General features: G+C 48.5%; 1 protein-coding gene across 1 annotated transcript in view; it reads right to left on the bottom strand.

Moving 5' to 3' along the window:
• Nucleotides 1-18481, bottom strand: part of SORCS3 (sortilin related VPS10 domain containing receptor 3) — a 495944-nt gene that overhangs the window by 78521 nt on the left and 398942 nt on the right. Inside the window, exons 9-14 of the mRNA XM_030570154.1 lie at nt 16763-16942; nt 13344-13490; nt 12483-12585; nt 6841-6917; nt 6638-6729; nt 932-1039 (exon numbers count right to left, since the gene is read on the bottom strand). Coding sequence (XP_030426014.1) covers nt 932-1039; nt 6638-6729; nt 6841-6917; nt 12483-12585; nt 13344-13490; nt 16763-16942 — 707 coding nt within the window. The remainder of the gene's footprint in view (nt 1-931; nt 1040-6637; nt 6730-6840; nt 6918-12482; nt 12586-13343; nt 13491-16762; nt 16943-18481) is intronic.

Here is an 18481-nt window from a genome sequence, read left to right as displayed (position 1 = left end):
AAAGATAGTGGGCCCAATACACCTTCCTCTTGGAATGGGTGTAAATCAGGATGACCCTACCGCTCAGGATGACTGGTGTCAAAGGGGCCAGTGACAGCAGAATCAGACCCCTTACAAAGTGAAATTCGGAGCAGCCCTAACAGCCAGAACAGCAGGAGGCTTCTGTGTTTGCAATGAAGTGTTACTGCAGCATAATCTCCTTCCTGTTGTGATTAATGGAGGGCACTTACTCACATCACAGGAACACTCCTGAAGCAGCACTACACAGCTGTATCACACAGTAAATGCAGAGTGTTTGGATAGTACACTCTTAACTGTACTGCTCTCTGGGAACCTGACCCCTTACTCAGAGCTGGACTTTCCTCTTGCGGCACCCAGCCCCCAGAGGAAGAGCGGATAATGAAATGGTCACTGGAAGCCACTCTCTCTGTGTCTATGGGCAAGTGCAACCCACTGGTGAATATGTTTCAAGCCACTCTCCGTGCCTGTCCAGAAGATATAAGTGGTTACAGTCAGCAGCTATGAAGGACTGGCTCTTTAGCTCAAGCTGGAGCAATGCCTACATTTAGTTCTGGGGGTCCCTGCTTCAATTCCCAGTGCGTCAGCTAAGAGTGTATATATTGCTTAGTTCTAAACACCAGTAGCTTATTGCAACATTATACAGCCTGTTTATTCTCTAGCTCATGTTATACAGGACGGCTAATGGTCCCTTCTGACCTTAAAATCTACAAAAAATCCAAAAGCTCTGTAAATCCTAAAAGGTACCTGAGAACGGTCCGCTGTATTAGAGCTTCTAGGCCGCTCCAGAGAGTAACATGTTCACACACAGGGGAGCAGGTCTGACGGTGCACCTGACAGAGGGCTGAAGCAACTGACACACACACACGCAGCGCCATATGCTCGATCCCGACACAGCTCATTTGAGACTTACGTCATTAGCTGCGTCTCTATGCCCGGCTCCACAAGGGACCCATCCACAAAAAGCGGTGTCGAGGTGAAGGCGTATTTATTCCAGGATCTTCCTTCATCGAAACTCACCCTGGAATTGAAATGGACAAAATCAATAAATGTAAACGTGTGGCTCCGTAATCATTACCTAGGCAATTAAACAACTTCTAAGGCTTGTGAGCCACAGCTGCTGGATTTATAAACACGTGTCAGTCTTTGCCGTCTCCCCATGTTATTAATTAATGTTCTCAGAGTGCCCTCAAGAAGCAAAGCAGCAAGTATAATCATCAAAGTCCTTAAGGGCCTGTGTCGGGGCTGTCAACCCTCCAGGACTGTCCTGGAGCCTCCAGGAATTAAATATTAATCTTTAATCAAAGATTGTGTCTTGTGAGGAAACATCCAGGAATACATCCAACTAAAATTGGCAAGCCAGGCCTGTGTTTGCTATGTCAATCAACAAGTCAGACCCAAGAGTGCAGGCGGTATTGATAACACCTAAGACAGGACATGTAGTCCCTAGGTGTGTGTCTATGTTCAAGACATTAATTTCAAGAGGGGAAAATACACAGCCTCAAATGTGGTGTAGTGCTTAGGGGAACTTGGAGTCAGGAGAGCTCGGTTCTTTCACCAACTCTGCCACAGACCCATGGTGAGTCACAGCCTTTCTGTGCCCCAGTTTCCCCATCAATAAAATGAGGCTCTGAATACTTATCCCTCTCACAGGGCCTTTGTGGGGTTTAATTCATTAATATTAACAATGTGCTTTGAGAATGGCCGACAAAGAGGGCTAAATGCTGAACCAAATTCTCTGCTACATCCTCGCAACTCCACTCATGTCCATGGGGCTACATGGGAATAACTGAGAGCAGAATCTGACCTTTATCCACTAGAAAATGGAATGTGCCCAACTAATTTCAACCAAGAGCCAGCATGGACAGCAATCACATTCAGTCACTGCTGCCATGGAATGCTACAGGACAGTGGCTCTGTACCCTATGTCAAACTGCCCGAGCCACGGAGTGGCATGGGGTAGTGTGGTGATGTTCGGTTTACAAACAATTCAGGAAACAAGACAGTTTTTCTTTGCTCCTGGAGTCTTTACATAACTGTTCCAGGAGGATTTCTGCTTGAAGACTTATCCCAGAAGCCTGCCTGCAAAGAACAACAAACAGGGGAACACAAGGGCTTACTGGCCCCTGAATGATCAGGTCCCTTTCCAGCTGGGTCATTTCAGAGCTCTCTCTTTGTAATTGCGGCACGTGGCTGAGCTGTGAAAGCTGAGAAATAACCCCCCATGGACACCGCCAAAGGTACAAATGAGGCACAATTTCTCCTCTGGTCAACAGGAAATGTTTCTCACTTCAAAAGAGAAGAGAAACTTATTCTCCGGTCAGTGGGGGCTTGGAGCGGGGAGACATTGTCCTGCAGAATTCTGAGTCCCACAGGGCTGAGTCAGCAGCACTTTAAGAGTTAAGCTGATGCTTCTCAAGACAGGCAAATGTGCCCAGCTGCTCAGTGCATGAGATTTGGGTCCAGTCCATAGAGGAGAAGGGTCTCATCTACAGAGCCTGGCTTTTTAGCTCCTGCTGTACAGACTGGAGCTCTTAGCAGAGGAGGTCACTGGTTTAAACCCCAGCGTCAGCAAAGAGGAGCAGCCATCACACCGATTATTTTGAAGGGGCAGATAATATTTGAACTAGAGAAGGGGTGAAATGCTCCATTTAGGTCTTTCAGTCCATAATGGACAGTGTCAAACCCTGTGTTTCCCTGTCAAAATCCAACCAAACTCCTGCTGGAACCAGTGCATGACCTCCAACAGGTGAGTAAGGAGGATATGGACAGCCCACAGATCCTGCTCCGCCTGAGTTGCAGGGTTTGGTGGAAGGGGTTTGGCAGGGGTTAGACTCCTCCCCACTGAAGCCAGGGAGGAGCAGGACAGATGATTAACGATTTGTATTTCAGTCACTCCTAGGAGCCCAGTCAAAGACCGGGATCCCATCAGGTTAGGCGGCGTGCAGCTGCATTGACAGGCAGGGCGGCAGTGGACTCAGGCCCAGGGCTGCTGAATCTCACCACATCCCAAATCCCTGCCCTGAAGATGGCACATTGGGCCTGATCCAAAGGCAATGGGCCTTTCCATTGATTCTAAAAGGCTGGGGATGAGGCCTAGAGGCAGCCTAGCCCCCCGCCCCTGGGACTCAGGCCTCACAGGATGCAGAGCTCCCCGCTTGAGCTCCTCAGCTCCTGCTTGCCATCGTGGAGCACACTGGTCCCAGTGAAATCAGGACCCTCCGCAAATGCAGAGGAATGGACTGGATTTACCCCCATGAGGCGCATTAATGAGATCTTCCCCTTAGCGCAGTGGCCCCCAAACTGTGGGGCACAGCCCCATAGAGGACTGCAGAGGAACGTTCGGGGGGGGGGAGTGTGGAACCTCCCAGCTCTACTCTGGTCCCTCCCCTAGCCACAGCCCCGGTCCTGTCCCCAAGCTGCAACTCCCAGCTGGAGCTTCACTCCTGGCCCCAACCCCAGCCTCAGCCACAGACATGGCCCCATTCCTAGCCCCAGCCCCAGCCCTTCCCTTAGCTGTGGCCCCGGCCTCAGACCCTTTACCCCTGTCCAAGGGGGATCCATGTGCCACTCCGAGCCCTAGCTCCAGGCAGGAGGTGCAGAGGCACAGACAGGAGTAAGGGGGGGCATGACCCTGAAAAGTTTGGGGACCACTGCCTTAGTGCTACAGATACACAAAACATCTGGCACAGGAGAAAGCATGCAGCCCAAACAGAAAATGCTGTGGGAGAATCTCATGCAAAGAGCTTATCCTTCAGAAATCTATTTATTTAAATGTATGTATCTCCCCATACCCCTAAGCATTTGTATGCTGTTCGGTCTGCATGCTTATCTAACTAGCATTTCAATTTCGGGGGAACAGCAGGCTTCATTAAAGTTCTCTCAGCTTTTCAATTATCAAATCCTCTTTTCTCCGGGATGAAACTTATTGTACGCCATCCCAGCTTGAGAACTAACAGATTTCCATGTATACTTTAATCAAGATGGCTCTTCTCTTGCAGCAAGTGCCTATTGAGTCAAGACGATGCAAGTTTGAAAGCCCCCTAAAGGCATAATTTGAAGGACCTGTTAGAGTTTGTCAGCGACAACACTAAATAAACTATGCGATAGAGTGGGCCAGACCTTCACATGCACTTGCACGAGCCAAACAGCATGTGTGCCAAACTCCCGTGATGAACCTGTGCACAAATCAAATATTTGCCCACACACATAGTCACAGGAATGCAGGACTGGACGGGACTCCCTGGGTCATCAAGTCCTGTCCTCTGCTATGGCATATTATCCATGTTGTGCAGGTATCACACTCCAGCTTAAAATTAGTGAGGTTGTTTCCACCACTCTTCCTGGTGGGAAGCTGTTCCAGAACCTCAGTCCTCCAATGGTTAGAAACCATCTTCTAATTTCCAGACAACATTTATTCATGGCTGGTTCATCCCCATTTGTTCTTGTGCCAGTATTGTCCCTTCTCCCAGTAAGCTAGGGCCAGAATCTGACAGTGTCTCTCTCAGTGAGTAGCACCCTCCTCAGTAAGTCAACAGCAGCACTCGTGGAGTGAGGCGCCATTCAGCGTGAGCGTTACACTGTCTAGGAAGGGGTTAACAGATGACTGGCAGAAGGATAGACACGGGAACTTGGGCTGCAAGGCCAGGTTTTACATGAGGTTCCACTCCTGGTCCCCCATGCGGGATCCTGGCTGCTGGCCCAGCTCCTGGGGTCCCGGCTCTCAACCTCACACCCGGGGTGCCCTCTGCAGGCCTGTGCCTGGGAGTCCGGCTGCCTGTCCAGCACCTAGGACTCTGCTCCTGGCCCTGGCCCCAGGCTCAGCCCTTGGCCACGGCTCTGTTCCCAGCCCCAGCCCCAGACCTGCCCCCAGGTGTGGCCCCAGCTTCAGCCCTCTTGCCACTGTTCAGGTGCAGACAGGGATAAAGGGGCTGGCTTTCAGCACCCCCACTATTAAAAGTATTCCAGCGCCGCTGAGCACAAGCTTCAATAAAGAGTCAACTATTAAGTATAGATTGTCATTGAATCCAGCAGGTCAACAGGTCCCTTAGAAACATCTACTGGCGTCCTCAGAACCTTCTAGAACACAGGCTGCTCCTGCCGGTGGCTTGTAACGGCAGTCGCTCACTGAGGAATCCTTTATAAACCACCCGTTATGGAAAGCGTGGCCAGCGTGAGCGAGCATGTCAGAATCTGGCCTCTAACTGGTCATGAGCGCATCCAAATTCTCGGTCCCGATCCTGCAGCGAGCCATGCATCCACATGGCGCTCCACTGCCTTCAGAGGGGTTCTGTTCAGACAGATTGGCGCTCATGGCAGAGCCTTGGCTGTTTGACTGCATAATGTATTCCTCATCTAGTGCTGTCACAAAGTACCTGTGACAGGCTGCACAGGCACTGGGTGTGAGTGAACAAGAGATTAACTCCGACTCGGCTCTCCCAGCCACGCTCCATATACAGGTGCTCCAGGGAGAGCAATACGAGCGGCAGCCTGGGAGATGGGGAGGGGAAAGCTGGCCTGCACATAGAGGGTAAGTGTATTGGGTCATACACTAAGCGGGGGGGCTTTTCTGTTCACTTGCTGAGCCTGGTCATTTATTTTACTTTCTGGTCACAAACCCCAACCCCAGAGGGAAAGGCCTTGCTTGCTGCAACGTTTTGTGCCAATGAGGTATTCCATCCGCTTACAGTGAATTACAAAGGAGGGCGATGTTCAGCGTGCCCATTTCACAAATGGGAAAACTAAGGCACAACCAAGTTAAATGACTCGCTTGTGGTCACACAGTGAATTGGTGGCAAAACCTGGATTAGGACCCGGTTGGGGGGTTGATTTCAGCTTAACCCACTGGACCATCCTACTCCTTATGCTGACAAGATCATAGAAAAATTTTAGCATCTTCAAAATATTTTGCTTGTTACTAGCCAGAAAGAAGAGAAAAAACAGAATTGAATCTGAGCCCATTGCATCCTGTCTTCTCTGTGTGGTAGGAATGTAACTTGCTTGTAAAGTGTGTGTTGCATCCATCTCTTGTGGCTAACCCACAGAGACAATAACAGTCTGCTACTGCTGCGAAGCTAATGGAGTTACTCCTTTAGTTCAAGCGGTAGAAGTGTGTACTTTGATGGAGAAGGTTCAAACCCTACTGGAAACCCCTAGTGGAAGTTCTTATAGAGCCATTTGCCTGGTTGTGGCAAGGAAGGATGTAAGGCTTTGAGGTGAAGAGGCAACAATCAATAATCTTAGTAAGATGCATCCCTGAAACATCATGGTGTGAAGGACAATGGCTTAGCCTGAGCTTGTCACAGTAAACTTGTTAGAAAATCTGACCCAAAGTGTGTAACTCAGGAGGCCTCAAACTTAAACAGCTGTTGAAAGCAGCTAGTGACAAAATGAAGGACCAGAATCATGTGATTTCCCCAGCCTTCTGTGGGCCACCACAAAGTGCTCTGAGTAAGAGATTATTTGATCTGTTCCTTAGTGTTCTGGGTACCTATACTGCACAACAAACAGGAGGGAGAAGGATCCACTCCAGAACTGAGAGATCTCAATTATATTTTGGACAATTCCAGTTTAGCGCCCCCCTCCCTGAACATTCTCAAAGCAAGGGAAACAGCCTTACCACAAATGCCGGATAGGCAATGACGTGCGCTTCATGGCCACAAGTGCACCACCCCAGTCGAGATACCACACATTGTATTCTTCCTCAAAGATCTGGAAACAAGTCAGGTACAGTGTGAGCTTCTCAAGCCATTTCAGGCCCAGAGAGCAGCTGGAAAGGTTTGCAAAAGGCACACAGCTCCCTTTCCTCACATATGACTGTACCTGTCTCCATGAGTTTCCGGCATCAGAAGATATGAACGTGCTGATATCGGTATATGAGAGTTCAGAGCCAAAGTTTCCTGAAACAAGTGGATTTCATAAGTTCTTGTGTGGCAGGAGCAGGGAAATCACATTTTTGAAGGAAATCAGGGGTAACTGGTTTAACCAAAGTTTTTTGTTGTTTTAATTCCAGGATTATATGACAACACCATGGGACAGGTGGGAGGATTAAGACAGAATAACATTGCAAATAGTAAAATAGTAAAATGTTGTAAAGTAAATAGCTGAGAAAGACTGCTTCATAGTTTGCTTTTACTCCAAGTGACACTGTGCATTTGCAACATGAGATACACATATCTGGATTGCACCATGTTGAGGCCTACATTTTCAGGAAAACACAAACACAACCCCAGGTCTATTATGTGCCATGGTTGCAATCGTGACAACTGTGTATGCAAATCAATCATTTTTCTGAAAATTTTGCACCAAAGCACGGCTCTGCATTCTCCTAGTGTTTGCAGTATTTTGACCTGGAAACATTTAATACTTCCTATCACCATTTCTCATGCAAATTCAAGCGAAAAGGCAAATGCACACGACTCAAATCAAATTATTCATACTGCCTTCACCTCAGCAGAGCTGGCGTTCAAGGGTGAAATCCTGGTCCCATTGGAGTCAGTGGTGAAACTCTCATTGATTTATGAGGGGCTCAGATTGCACCACATGATTCTTCCAAAAAACAAACGGCCCAATGTACTGATCTCAGAAGCAGGCACCTAGCGAACCGCACCTCCTGCTGGGTTCAGTGGTTGCTTCGGGTGAAGCACAACAGATGAGGCTTATGGCGAAATTACCAATATCTCCCTGTCAGGGGTTGGCCTATTTCTGATCTGAACTGCATCTTGGTGGAGCTGGGGTGGAAAATACGACCCAGGACCAAATGAGCTGGCAATAAAGGTAATAATGATCAGACTACAGCAATGTCTTAGACAACGGTGACTGTTCTTCTTGATCAGAAACTGGGCAGATTTTAGTGTGAGCAGAAATGGACAGGTTTTGCCTGTGCGCATTTTTATTTTGTTAATTCAGTGCTGATGGAGATTACCACACTGATAGCCCTGGAGACTGAAGTCTTCTGCTTGTCCAAAGTATCACTGTGTAAGTTACCCTACCTTCCTATTACCCTAGAGGAGCCATCTTCCAGAATAAACTTTCTGTTCAGACTCCACACAGTTAACTGGCTTTCCTGCCAAGTCTGCCAACAAGATTGCTAATCTGTGCCAGTTGGGTTTCTGTAGCATGGGTGTCTGTACCCTACAAAGTAGACTGAGGGAACTAACTCTATCACATATACCACTGAAAGCCTCTCAAATGGTAATGACTCACAGACAATATGAACACTGTTGGGGGTTGAACCAACGGATGAAAGATTCAACAGCATATTCCTTATCCATTGATCCATAAAATTCCCTCTCCCTACAGCTAAGATATTTTTAAACTAGGGTATAATTTTCCTGATATTTTTTTTCTAAAGGAGCTAATATTTTTCCACTAAACACAGTAAGAAGGGAAGATTCACTACTACACATCTGTAGACTCAATAGGAGCACAATAAAAACAGACTAATGAAAATGTTAATTGCGCTCCTGACATTTAATGATGGAAAACAAGGAACTAAAGCCCAGATGCATCTTGACAAGCTCCCATCAGCATCAGAGACTATATAACTAGCCAAGTTGTTGTGACACTCCTGTTTCCAAAAATAAAACCTGAGGAACAGGGTTGCGCCCGATAGGTTTTGGTATCAGTATTAGGCACATAGGAATTACCACACTCGCTTAGGTCCTTTGGTCCATCTACTCCAGGGGTCCTCAGACTTCTGACAACAAAAATTAATACACAACCCCAGGAGTGGGGATGGATGCCAGAGCCCGCCCAAGCCTTGCCAAAGCCCAAGACCCACCACCTTGTGTGAGGGGACAAAGCCAATGCCCAAGAGCTTAATCTCCAGGTGTGGAGGTGTCTGTAACCTGAGCCCCATCACTCAGGGTGGAAGCCCTGGGGCTTCAACTTCAGCCCTGGGTGGTGGGGCTCAGGCTTCAGCTTCCGCCCCAGCAAGTCTAATGCCACTCCTGGTGAGCCCATTGAAATGGTGTCACAACCCAGTTTGATAACCACTGATCTTCTCCATTGTCCTGTGACCACCAAGCTGTGACCTTCAGCTGAAAGTAGAAGAAATAGGCAGTTTTGGGTTGACTTGCCCATAGGGGAAGTTTTCTCTTCACCCCCAAGAGTCAGAGGCTGGCTTATGCCCTGAAGCTTGACATTCAGACTCCTTCTTTATAGGAACTGCCATAGTGAATCAGGTTTTGCTATTGGCATTTTCGTCTCTAAGCCTCAAGGTCTAGAAACTAACTGTCCAACTGGGGTTTATGGTGGTAGCAAAGAGAAGTGAGCTCTTGCTTGCTTGAACTCCATCAGTACCATTTCCAGATGGTTTTGTCTCTGTAGCCCTGATTCATGAATCCCTTCCTTTCTCCCTTTTAGCCTCATTTGGACAACTGAAGTCAACTGAAAGACTTCTGTTTACTTCAATATAATTTGGATCAGACCCTTGGTCCTGACAAGCGTGGAACGAGATGTTGATATGTGTCTCTTCTCTGTTAAAGAGTCAGACCAATGATCTTATATCTAGGCTAGTGCTCCTACCATTATTATTACTGGTGGAGCTGCCACGCTGGTAGTGAAAGAATGGGAACTTTCCCAGGGAAGCAGAGCAAAGACAAGACCTATGAGGATAAGTTTGTGATGGGTAATCTGGATTGCCTGTGCTGATACAGTGCAGCTGTTGACCATGCTTATCAGAAACAGGTGGGCCAATTCCCACCAGCTTAAGTCTTTTATTGCACAAGGCAGCAACATAGAAATGAGGCTCTGCCTTTTAAAGGTTAATTGTTATACAAGTGAAGCTTTCATCCCCTGCAGTGACAGCTTGAAAAGAAACTCATTGTTTAGTAATCTAGACCATTGACTAGGATTTCATTCTCTTGCTGCCTCTGGGATCTTATCTGCTTCCTGGTCCCCACTACAGCGTTAAATCGATTTAAACAGTGTTAAATCGATTTACCTCTGTACCATCCACACTACAAGGCACTTTAAATCGATTTTAAGGGCTCTTAAAATCGATTTCTGTACTCCTCCCCGACGAGAGGCGTAACCCTAAAATCGATATTACTATATCGATTTAGGGTTAGTGTGGACGGAAATCGAAGTTATTGGTCTCATTCCTTTAATGTAGCTACCCAGAGTGCACCGCTCCGGAAATCGATGGTAGCCTGGGACCATGGATGCACACCACCGAAGTAATGTGCCCTAGTGTGGACACGTAAAATCGATTTTATAAAACCTGTTTTATAAAACCGGTTTTAATAATTTCGATTTTATTCTGTAGTGTAGACGTGGCCCTAGAGAATTCAGTAATCAAGAATAAAGACCACTGTAAGAACTGTATCATGAGCCAAGACCGTTTATACACACTCGCTGTGAGCTGCCAGCACCTGACAGTTTAGTTTGGATAAACTTCACAAAGTTGGGATGTTTAACCCAAATAACCTGAACCTCTTCAATCTGGAACATTGAGCTAGAAATCTTGAGAAGAGGATCTTTTGCAAAACATACAGTACCTTCCTTGCTAAAAGAAAGCACGCTCTCTCTCAGGATTTGGTTCAATTTCCAGTGCCGGCTGGAATATAGAAGCACAGAAGTGCATGAGAATGGAAACAAACTGAAGAAAGAGAAGAAATGGATCTGAGCCAGCATCTCGCAACTGAACTTCCTGGAACATTGGGGCGTTTAGATGAAATTCTGAATTTTATAGATTGACCCAATCTAACTAAAGGTCTGTTCAGTCTCAATTTGGACTAATGCTTGAGTACAATAGAGCTCTGATTTTATCCAACATCTGGTGTACACATCCCTTGTCTGCCCCTGGCTCCCACCAACAGATTGAAGGGGGAAACACCAGGGTAAAACAAAAGCCCAGACGCACTTCCATGTATTACCATTAATAGGAAAAATATGCCCTTGATAGAAAGCGGTGGAGCAAATTGTGAAAGCAGCCACAGACCTCCATGGTCTCTAGTGCCGGGGAGGGAGGGAGTAGGACACACTGCTTACCCCAGTGCAAATTCTCACTGATGACGTGCTAAAATGAAACAACTTGCTAATGCTACAATTAACAGCATGAAACCTGCTCAGGGTGTAACAGCCAGAAACAATTAGGACTAAACTCCATCATGGACAGAATGTTTAAGCTATTGCAATTCACTGTAGTATGACTGCTATGGGCCTTTACTCCCTTACTCATCTGAGTAATCCCATCACAGGCAACAGGACTAGGCAAGTGAGTAAGTATTAGCCAGCATGAGGGAGGGTTCCGCTACGGGTCCCTGGATAAAAAAAGGACATTAAACTGCTAGCATGTGTGACAGTCATTCCGAAAGCGCTTTGTTACCCCCCAAATATTTCCCACAGAGCTAAGCATTGTAGGAGCTTCAAGTCGGGATGAGTTACTATGTCCATCCTGATTAGGCCGCCTACTGTGAGCAGGCAAATGAAAACAAAACGGAGCTGCGATGTTGTCAGATTAATTACAATGGGTCAGCCAGTCGGGGGCATTCAAGATTCCAACAGGCTGTCATGAAAGCACTGCAATCTGCCAAAGCACCAACACAGAGCAGCCACACCGAATGCACCGTCCAGGGCCAAGGTGGTTCACTGAGTGTGCGGCACAGCTAGAATGTCACTGCAAACCTCTAACTTCGTAAAATATAGGCTCTGGGCCAGATCCTCCGCTGGTGCAAATCATTTATGCCAGCCAAAAATCTGGCCCAGAGTGCAAGCCTGAGTCTCCTCTGGCTCACCTGGGCGTACAAGAAGAATAACTTGTCTAAAGCCAATGGCGTGGCATCAGTGTAAATCTGGTGCAAATGAGAGAAGTCTGAGGCCCGGTGTACATATTTATACATTCACACAAGCACAGATACACATCACACATGGACAGGCATATGCATGTCACATACAGCAGGGTTTCTCAAACAGGGATCACTGCTTCTGTAGGGAAAGCCCATGGCAGGCCAGGCCGGTGTGTTTACCTGCCGTGTCCGCAGGTTCGGCCGATCGTGGCTCCTACTGGCCGCGGATCACTGATCCGGGCCAATGGGAGCTGCAAGAAGCGGCTTGGGCCAAGGGATGTACTGGCCACCGCTTCCAGCAGCTATCATTCCAGAGCAGCGATCCACAGCCAGTGGGAGCTGTGATCGGCCTGACCTGCAGACAGGGCAGGTAAACACACCGGCCCGGCCTGCCAGGGGCTTTTCCTACACAAGCGGTGACCCCTGTTTGAGAAACCCTGACATACAGGACACCGATATCCACCTGAGAAACTTCACAGCTATGTGACAAAATACATTCCTCATGGTTCCTTGTCAGTCTCATCTGCCCTCGACTCACTAATCCATACCCCCAACCCAGCTAAGATAACCTTTGACATTGCAAACCACTGAACAGCAGTTTGGCTGCTCTCCAGAAGGAGTCTAGGTAAGGTTTGGCTGAACGTGGGGGGAAAGCACAGACAAAATCAATACCTGTAGCCACCACAAGCCCGGGAGCCGTCTCCTTGCTGGAGATACTTCCTGATGTGTATGGATTCTCTGAGATTTGCAAATGTAGGTGCAAGGAACAAAAAGGCTGCCGAGAGGAGGAAGTGGAGAGAATAATCTTTAATACACAAACACCAAGATCAGAGAAAGAGCGAGCGATCAGCTTCTGAGTGCTGGCGAGTTAGGCCAATATGCTTCTAAAAATGGCCCCCTCAGCCACAAGAGGTCTCAGACACACAGAAAAGTGTGTATCTTGTGTTATATATTTCCTCCCCCCTCCAAAAAAAAATAATGAATTGCATGAAAAAGAGGAACAGTTCTGCTGAATCCTAGGAAGGGGAGTTCACGCTTGGGTTTTGTTTTTGTTTTTTAAAATCAATATAGTGGTCTCATGCAGTTCCCTGTCAGATCTTTTCAAATTTCAAATTCTGCAGCCTGTGTGATCCAGGAGGTTAGACAACAGGATAACGAGGATCCTGTCTGGCTTTAAAATCTATGTATTTATGAGAACAGAAGCTGACTTAACTTCCTCAGTACCCAGCAGTCCAAAAACAGACGGGAAACAAACAGGGAAACACTGGGATCCGATTCCTTTAAATACGCTTGGCCAGATCCTCAGCTTGTGCAAATTGATGTGGGTTCACTGACCCCAGTGGAGCGACCTCAGTTTACACCAGTTGAGGATCCAGCTGACAAACAAGGTTCCATTTCGGAGCAATTGATCCTGCAGTCCTCATGCCGGCCAGAATACCACTGGCTTCAGTAGGGGCTTTGCCTGCATGGGGGCTAAAGGACAAAGCCTGGAATGGTTTGTCAGTTCCACAAGTGAAAAGTTCTGCCACTGACCAGCTGGCAGTGTAGAGGACCCCCTCTCAGATCGGTGTCAGGAGCCTGCAGCAAGCGCCAGTCTCTGCCCTTGTTGTAGGTGATGAAAGTCTTTATCTGGTCCTCTATCTTCTTATTAGCCAGGAATATGCCTTTGATCCCTGCTACCTAGGAAAAATGGAGAGAGATGGAAAACCACATCGGGCAAACAGACAAGAATAAAGCTCCGTTCAGGACTCTTAGGAAGGCGAGCTCTGTGCAAAAAGGTCAGTTCAACACATGCTGCCACTGGAAGAACAGAGGGAAAAAAATCAATTGCATTATTCTAATGAGGGCAAGTCTGGAAGGTGTCTACATGGCCGCTAAGGGACTGCTGCAATCTCAGTATGCAAGAGGAAGATGGGGTGAGGGATGCCCAGGAGGTACGTGCCCCATGCAAGCTGCCCACCTCTGTTGGATCTCCCTGCATGGCAGCAGAGAGGTTGGCAGGATGGGCAGGCTATAGATGAATATGAGCAGGCTTGGGGATCTGTGGCTATGTCTGCAGATGTACTGGTGTGAGGGGGAATACACTTCCCAGACCACACTGCTAACGGCTGGGGGAACCTGCAGGGCCCCTTACACAGGATATGTCTACATGGCAAAAGCTGTGCACGAACTAATGTAGCTGAGTGCAGCACATACCCAAGGGCCATGCTGGGCTTACACTACCCATGCTGAAATCTGCTCTGTACAGTCCAGTGCTAGCTGGAGTCAAGCCACCTCGTCTATGCTAGCCCATACAGAGCATTAGGTATGTAGATGTGCCCTGCGAAAGGGGACACAATGCCTATTCCAGCCGCTAGTTCTGCACCCTGGGGGCTGTCTTCCATTACTTTGCTTGTAAGCCCCTTGGGGGCAGGGACCGTCTTTGTTCTGTCTTTGTACAGCACTTCGCACAATGGGCTCGTGCTTCATTCCTAGGGCTCCTGGCAATACAAATAATACACAAAAACAGCAGCACTCCACCCCCCCGCACTAGCGCCTGGCCAGGCTTTGGAATTCCCCTCTAATATAAAGGAAACAATTCTTCTGACAGGGAACTGATGTCCTCTCTGCATTCTCAGGCCAGCTACGGCACAGGCAGCAGCGGTGCAAGATTCCCTGCACTGCGCTGCCAACCTGCCTCACAGCAATACTGACCATCCTGAGCAGGGAAAGGATCTTTGAGAGTGAGACTGGGACTGCAGGCTCAGCCTTGCACAAGGTGTGGTGCGTAGGCTGCAAACAGGGCAAGGCTGTTTGGGCGGGACTTCTTAGAAAAACCTCTCCCCAGGAACTTTCTGCCAACAGGAATGTGAAGGCAGCACTGCAATGTAATTTACACTGTAATCAGATGACTGAATTCCTTATAAACAGCCTCTCTTCCGTGAATGAGGAGGAGAAATATATCTTTCACAAGGTAAAAGATCTCAATGAAACCTACAAGAGCGACTGCCTGGCAGAGCGGCCGACATCATCTGATGAAAGACAGAAACCTGTTTTGAAAATCCACATGGGAATTCAATACTATCCTACCAAATCCTATACAAAATTGCTGCTTGAAAGACTCTTCACTGGATTTTTACCTCATCTCTTGAGGAATTCTTCCTCAACAGATGAATTTAAGATCTTTTTTTTAATCACAGTAATTTAAGAGCCTGAGATTTTGCCACTTTTGCTCATATGAGGTGGTCCCTTTCTCTGGCTCCAATTCAGGAAAGCATCCCTAGTCACAGGGGTGCTTAAGCACATATTTAACTTTAAGGACATGCTTAAATCCCCTCAAAGACGCAATGCTCAAATACATGCTGAAGTGTTCTCCTGCAATGCTCAAATACATGCTGAAGTGTTCTCCTGCACCATGGCTTCTGTGGGCAGTCCACAGGGATTACTCAAGAGAGTAAAGTTAGGCACATGTGCAAGCATCTGAAGGATCAAGTCCTTGTCTTGCAGAGTACCAAGGAGAATTATTCTGATTGGAGCCTCTGGGCACTGCTGCAACCCTTTGTCGTGAGGCTTACCAACAACTTGACAATGGTCAGGCAGCTGGTGCATTGAGACACTGCTTATCATGCTGGCCAGCACTGCTGCATTGCTGCCTTATTCTCTCATAAGAACAGCCATAATGGGTCAGACCAAAGGTCCATCCAGCCCAGTATCCCGTCTACCGACAGCGGCCAATGCCAGGTGCTGCAGAGGGAGTGAACCTAACAGGTAATGATCAAATGATCTCTTGCCTGCCGTCCATCACCACCCTCTGACAAACAGAGGCTAGGGACACCATTCCTTACCCATCCTGGCTAATAGCCATTTATGGACTTAACCTCCATACATTTATCCACTTCTCTTTTAAACCCTGTTAAACCCTCTCTCCTCTGTATCTCATCTTTGCAATGCTGCCTTATGCTCTCAGTATCCACCTGCTGTTTCTCATCTTATACTTAGACTGCCAGCTTTTGGGGGCAGAGACCATCTTTTTGTTGTTTGCTTATACCTAGCACTAGGAGCAGTGGAAGTGCCCTAAAAGAGGGGGGTGGGCACAGGGGCTTAGACAGTGGCACTGTCCCTGCGCTGCACCGCCCCTGAGGCTCTGCCCCTTCTCCCTGAGCTCCCGCCCTCACACCACCTGCTCCTCCAGAGGCCCCATCCTGGCACTGCCCCTTCCCCCAAGACCCCACTGCCTCTTCCCCTGAGACTCCACTCCTGTGCTGCCTCTTCCCCTAAGACCCTGCCTCCCACTCGCTCCTCTCTGCCTCCTCTTCCGGTAAAAAGTGGGAGGGCCACAGCCTCCTGGTCCCCACTATTTCAGCACCCCTGCCTAGCACCTACCACAATGGAATTCTGGTAACAGACAGGGCAGATAATAGAAATAACAGGTACCTAATAACAATGTGTGATTTGACAAGATTAAAAGCAAAAGTACCTCTTGCTGCCCAACCTGAGTTAAAGTCAGATTTCAGAACCTCTTGGGCAGGGTTTTCCAAAATGCTCAGTGTTGGCCTAACTCAAGTTAGGCCAAGGCTGAGTGCTTACGAAAACAGAGCCTTTTACTTTTCACGATGAATCTGTGCTTGATGGGACAGAGAATCTGGGGGAAATATGAAACTTGTACTTCACATGAATAAACTGTTTTCTTCCTCATTTGCACCATAACATGATTGAGGAAGCAAACTCCCAACATTCTCTGCCCACAGTGTGCATTTCATCTATCCCAGCATGCACTGGTCCAGCATAAAATGTTGAGTTCTTCAGGGACCACCTTCACTTTAGTGCACAGGGAGGGCAGAACATGTGTTCATTCTGGGGGATATTCCCAAAATTCCTGGAAGGAGGCTAAGAGGTTTACACACTCATCTGTACTGGCAGGTGGCTCCTGTCTTATGCAGGGGTGGTCCAACAAGGTGACCTTGACTACATACCTCGTAAAGGTCAATGATGATGTTTCCCTCCAGCCCCCGGCTGCTCTTCACATTCTCCAAGGCCAGCGTGAAGTAGACCCCTCGGGTGTCAGATATATAAAGGTTGTACGTATCGTTCTGGTTCCACTCCTGCACGGCTGCAAACACCTGATTCTCATCCGTGCTAATAATATGCATGTCCTGTTAGAGGGAGACAAAAGGTCTATTACCATGGATCTCTATATTTCTTTGCCCTTTGGGACACATAGTAATTACTGTGACTTATGAAAGAGTTGAGAAGGAACATGAGTTATAGAAGACGTTAAATAATTTTTCGTTAGACCAAGCCAATAAATTACCACCAACGTGACTTTGCTGGGTTTTTTTCAATGGCCACAGGGTGGGTTACGGGTCTCTGCAGTCCTTGTTCTCAATAGCTTCAAGGAGTTCCATGCAGGTTCATTTTTTATTTATGAATTTGAAAGTCAATTTTATCATGCCTGAAAGATTCATGAGCTGGAGCCTGAAATCCTGTCTTTGTCCACCGAATTAGGTATAGCAAGAGTAGCAGCAGTGCTAGTTTCCCCCACACTACAAACGCCAATAGGCCTGAGTCCTGAGCAGGAGGGGAACCACTTGTAGGAGGATGGAAAGAGATCAAATCTCCACCACTTCTCTCTTGAGACTGCCAACCTAGGGATCCACTAGCTCACTTCACGTGGGCCATCAAAGAGCCGCCCATCAACCTGAGCTGGATTCCAGCTGGTGGCCAAGACCTGAACAGCTTCATGGCCCAACACCAATCTCCCTCATTTAGTTTAATACTAAGAAATTTTCCAAACATCAATTTTCCAAACATCATATTATGTTGCTTAATATCCTCTTGGAGAGGGCTTGTTTCCACATTTCAGGGGGCAGATCAGGATCTAGGCCCATTTAACTCTCTGGTAACTCAGGGCTCATCTAAACAAACAGTGTGGGGGCAAATCTACAGTGCATTCATGTGCCATGCACTAATTGTCCCTGTGGACTCAGGTACCATGCACTACATTTCCCTAGTGCACACTGATCTACTCAGTGGCATAGCCAGGTTTTCGGCTTAGGGGTAGCACATAACATAAAAAAAGCACCCCCTCCCTTGGCTCGCCCCCCCCCGGCCACGACCCCAGACTGGACCCCCCCCCCGCTCACCTTCCCTCCTGCGCTTCCACGCCGACATGCCACCCCGCGGCTCCTCCGGCCATGCAGTGGGCAGTGTGGGCTGGCTAGCACAGCTTCCGAGCCTGCCTGCCGCCTCGCAGCTCCTCCGGCCATGCAGCGGGCAGTGCGGGCTGGCTAGCACAGCTTCTGAGCCTGCCTGCCGCCCCGCGGCTCCTCCGGCCATGCAGCGGGCAGTGTGGGCTGGCTAGCACAGCTTCCGAGCCTGCCTGCCGCCTCGCAGCTCCTCCGGCCATGCAGCGGGCAGTGCGGGCTGGCTAGCACAGCTTCCGAGCCTGCCTGCCGCCCCACGGCTCCTCCGGCCATGCAGCGGGCAGTGCGGGCTGGCTAGCACAGCTTCCGAGCCTGCCTGCCGCCCCGCAGCTCCTCCGGCCGTGTGTCCGGTAGTGCGGCCGGCAGGCGCCGCTTCCACTCCGGGCTGCTGCTGCCGCCCCGCGGCTCCTCTGGCCGTCAGGTGCCGCTTCCACGCCTGTCGGCCTGAGCGGAACCAGCTGCTTCCACTGAATCCCACCAGCTACGCTA

The sequence above is a fragment of the Gopherus evgoodei genome, chromosome 7, assembly GCF_007399415.2.
Source record: "Gopherus evgoodei ecotype Sinaloan lineage chromosome 7, rGopEvg1_v1.p, whole genome shotgun sequence".
Taxonomy (NCBI): Eukaryota; Metazoa; Chordata; order Testudines; family Testudinidae; genus Gopherus; species Gopherus evgoodei.
Note: the sequence above shows the minus strand (reverse complement) of the source record. Positions and strands in the feature narration are given on the sequence as shown.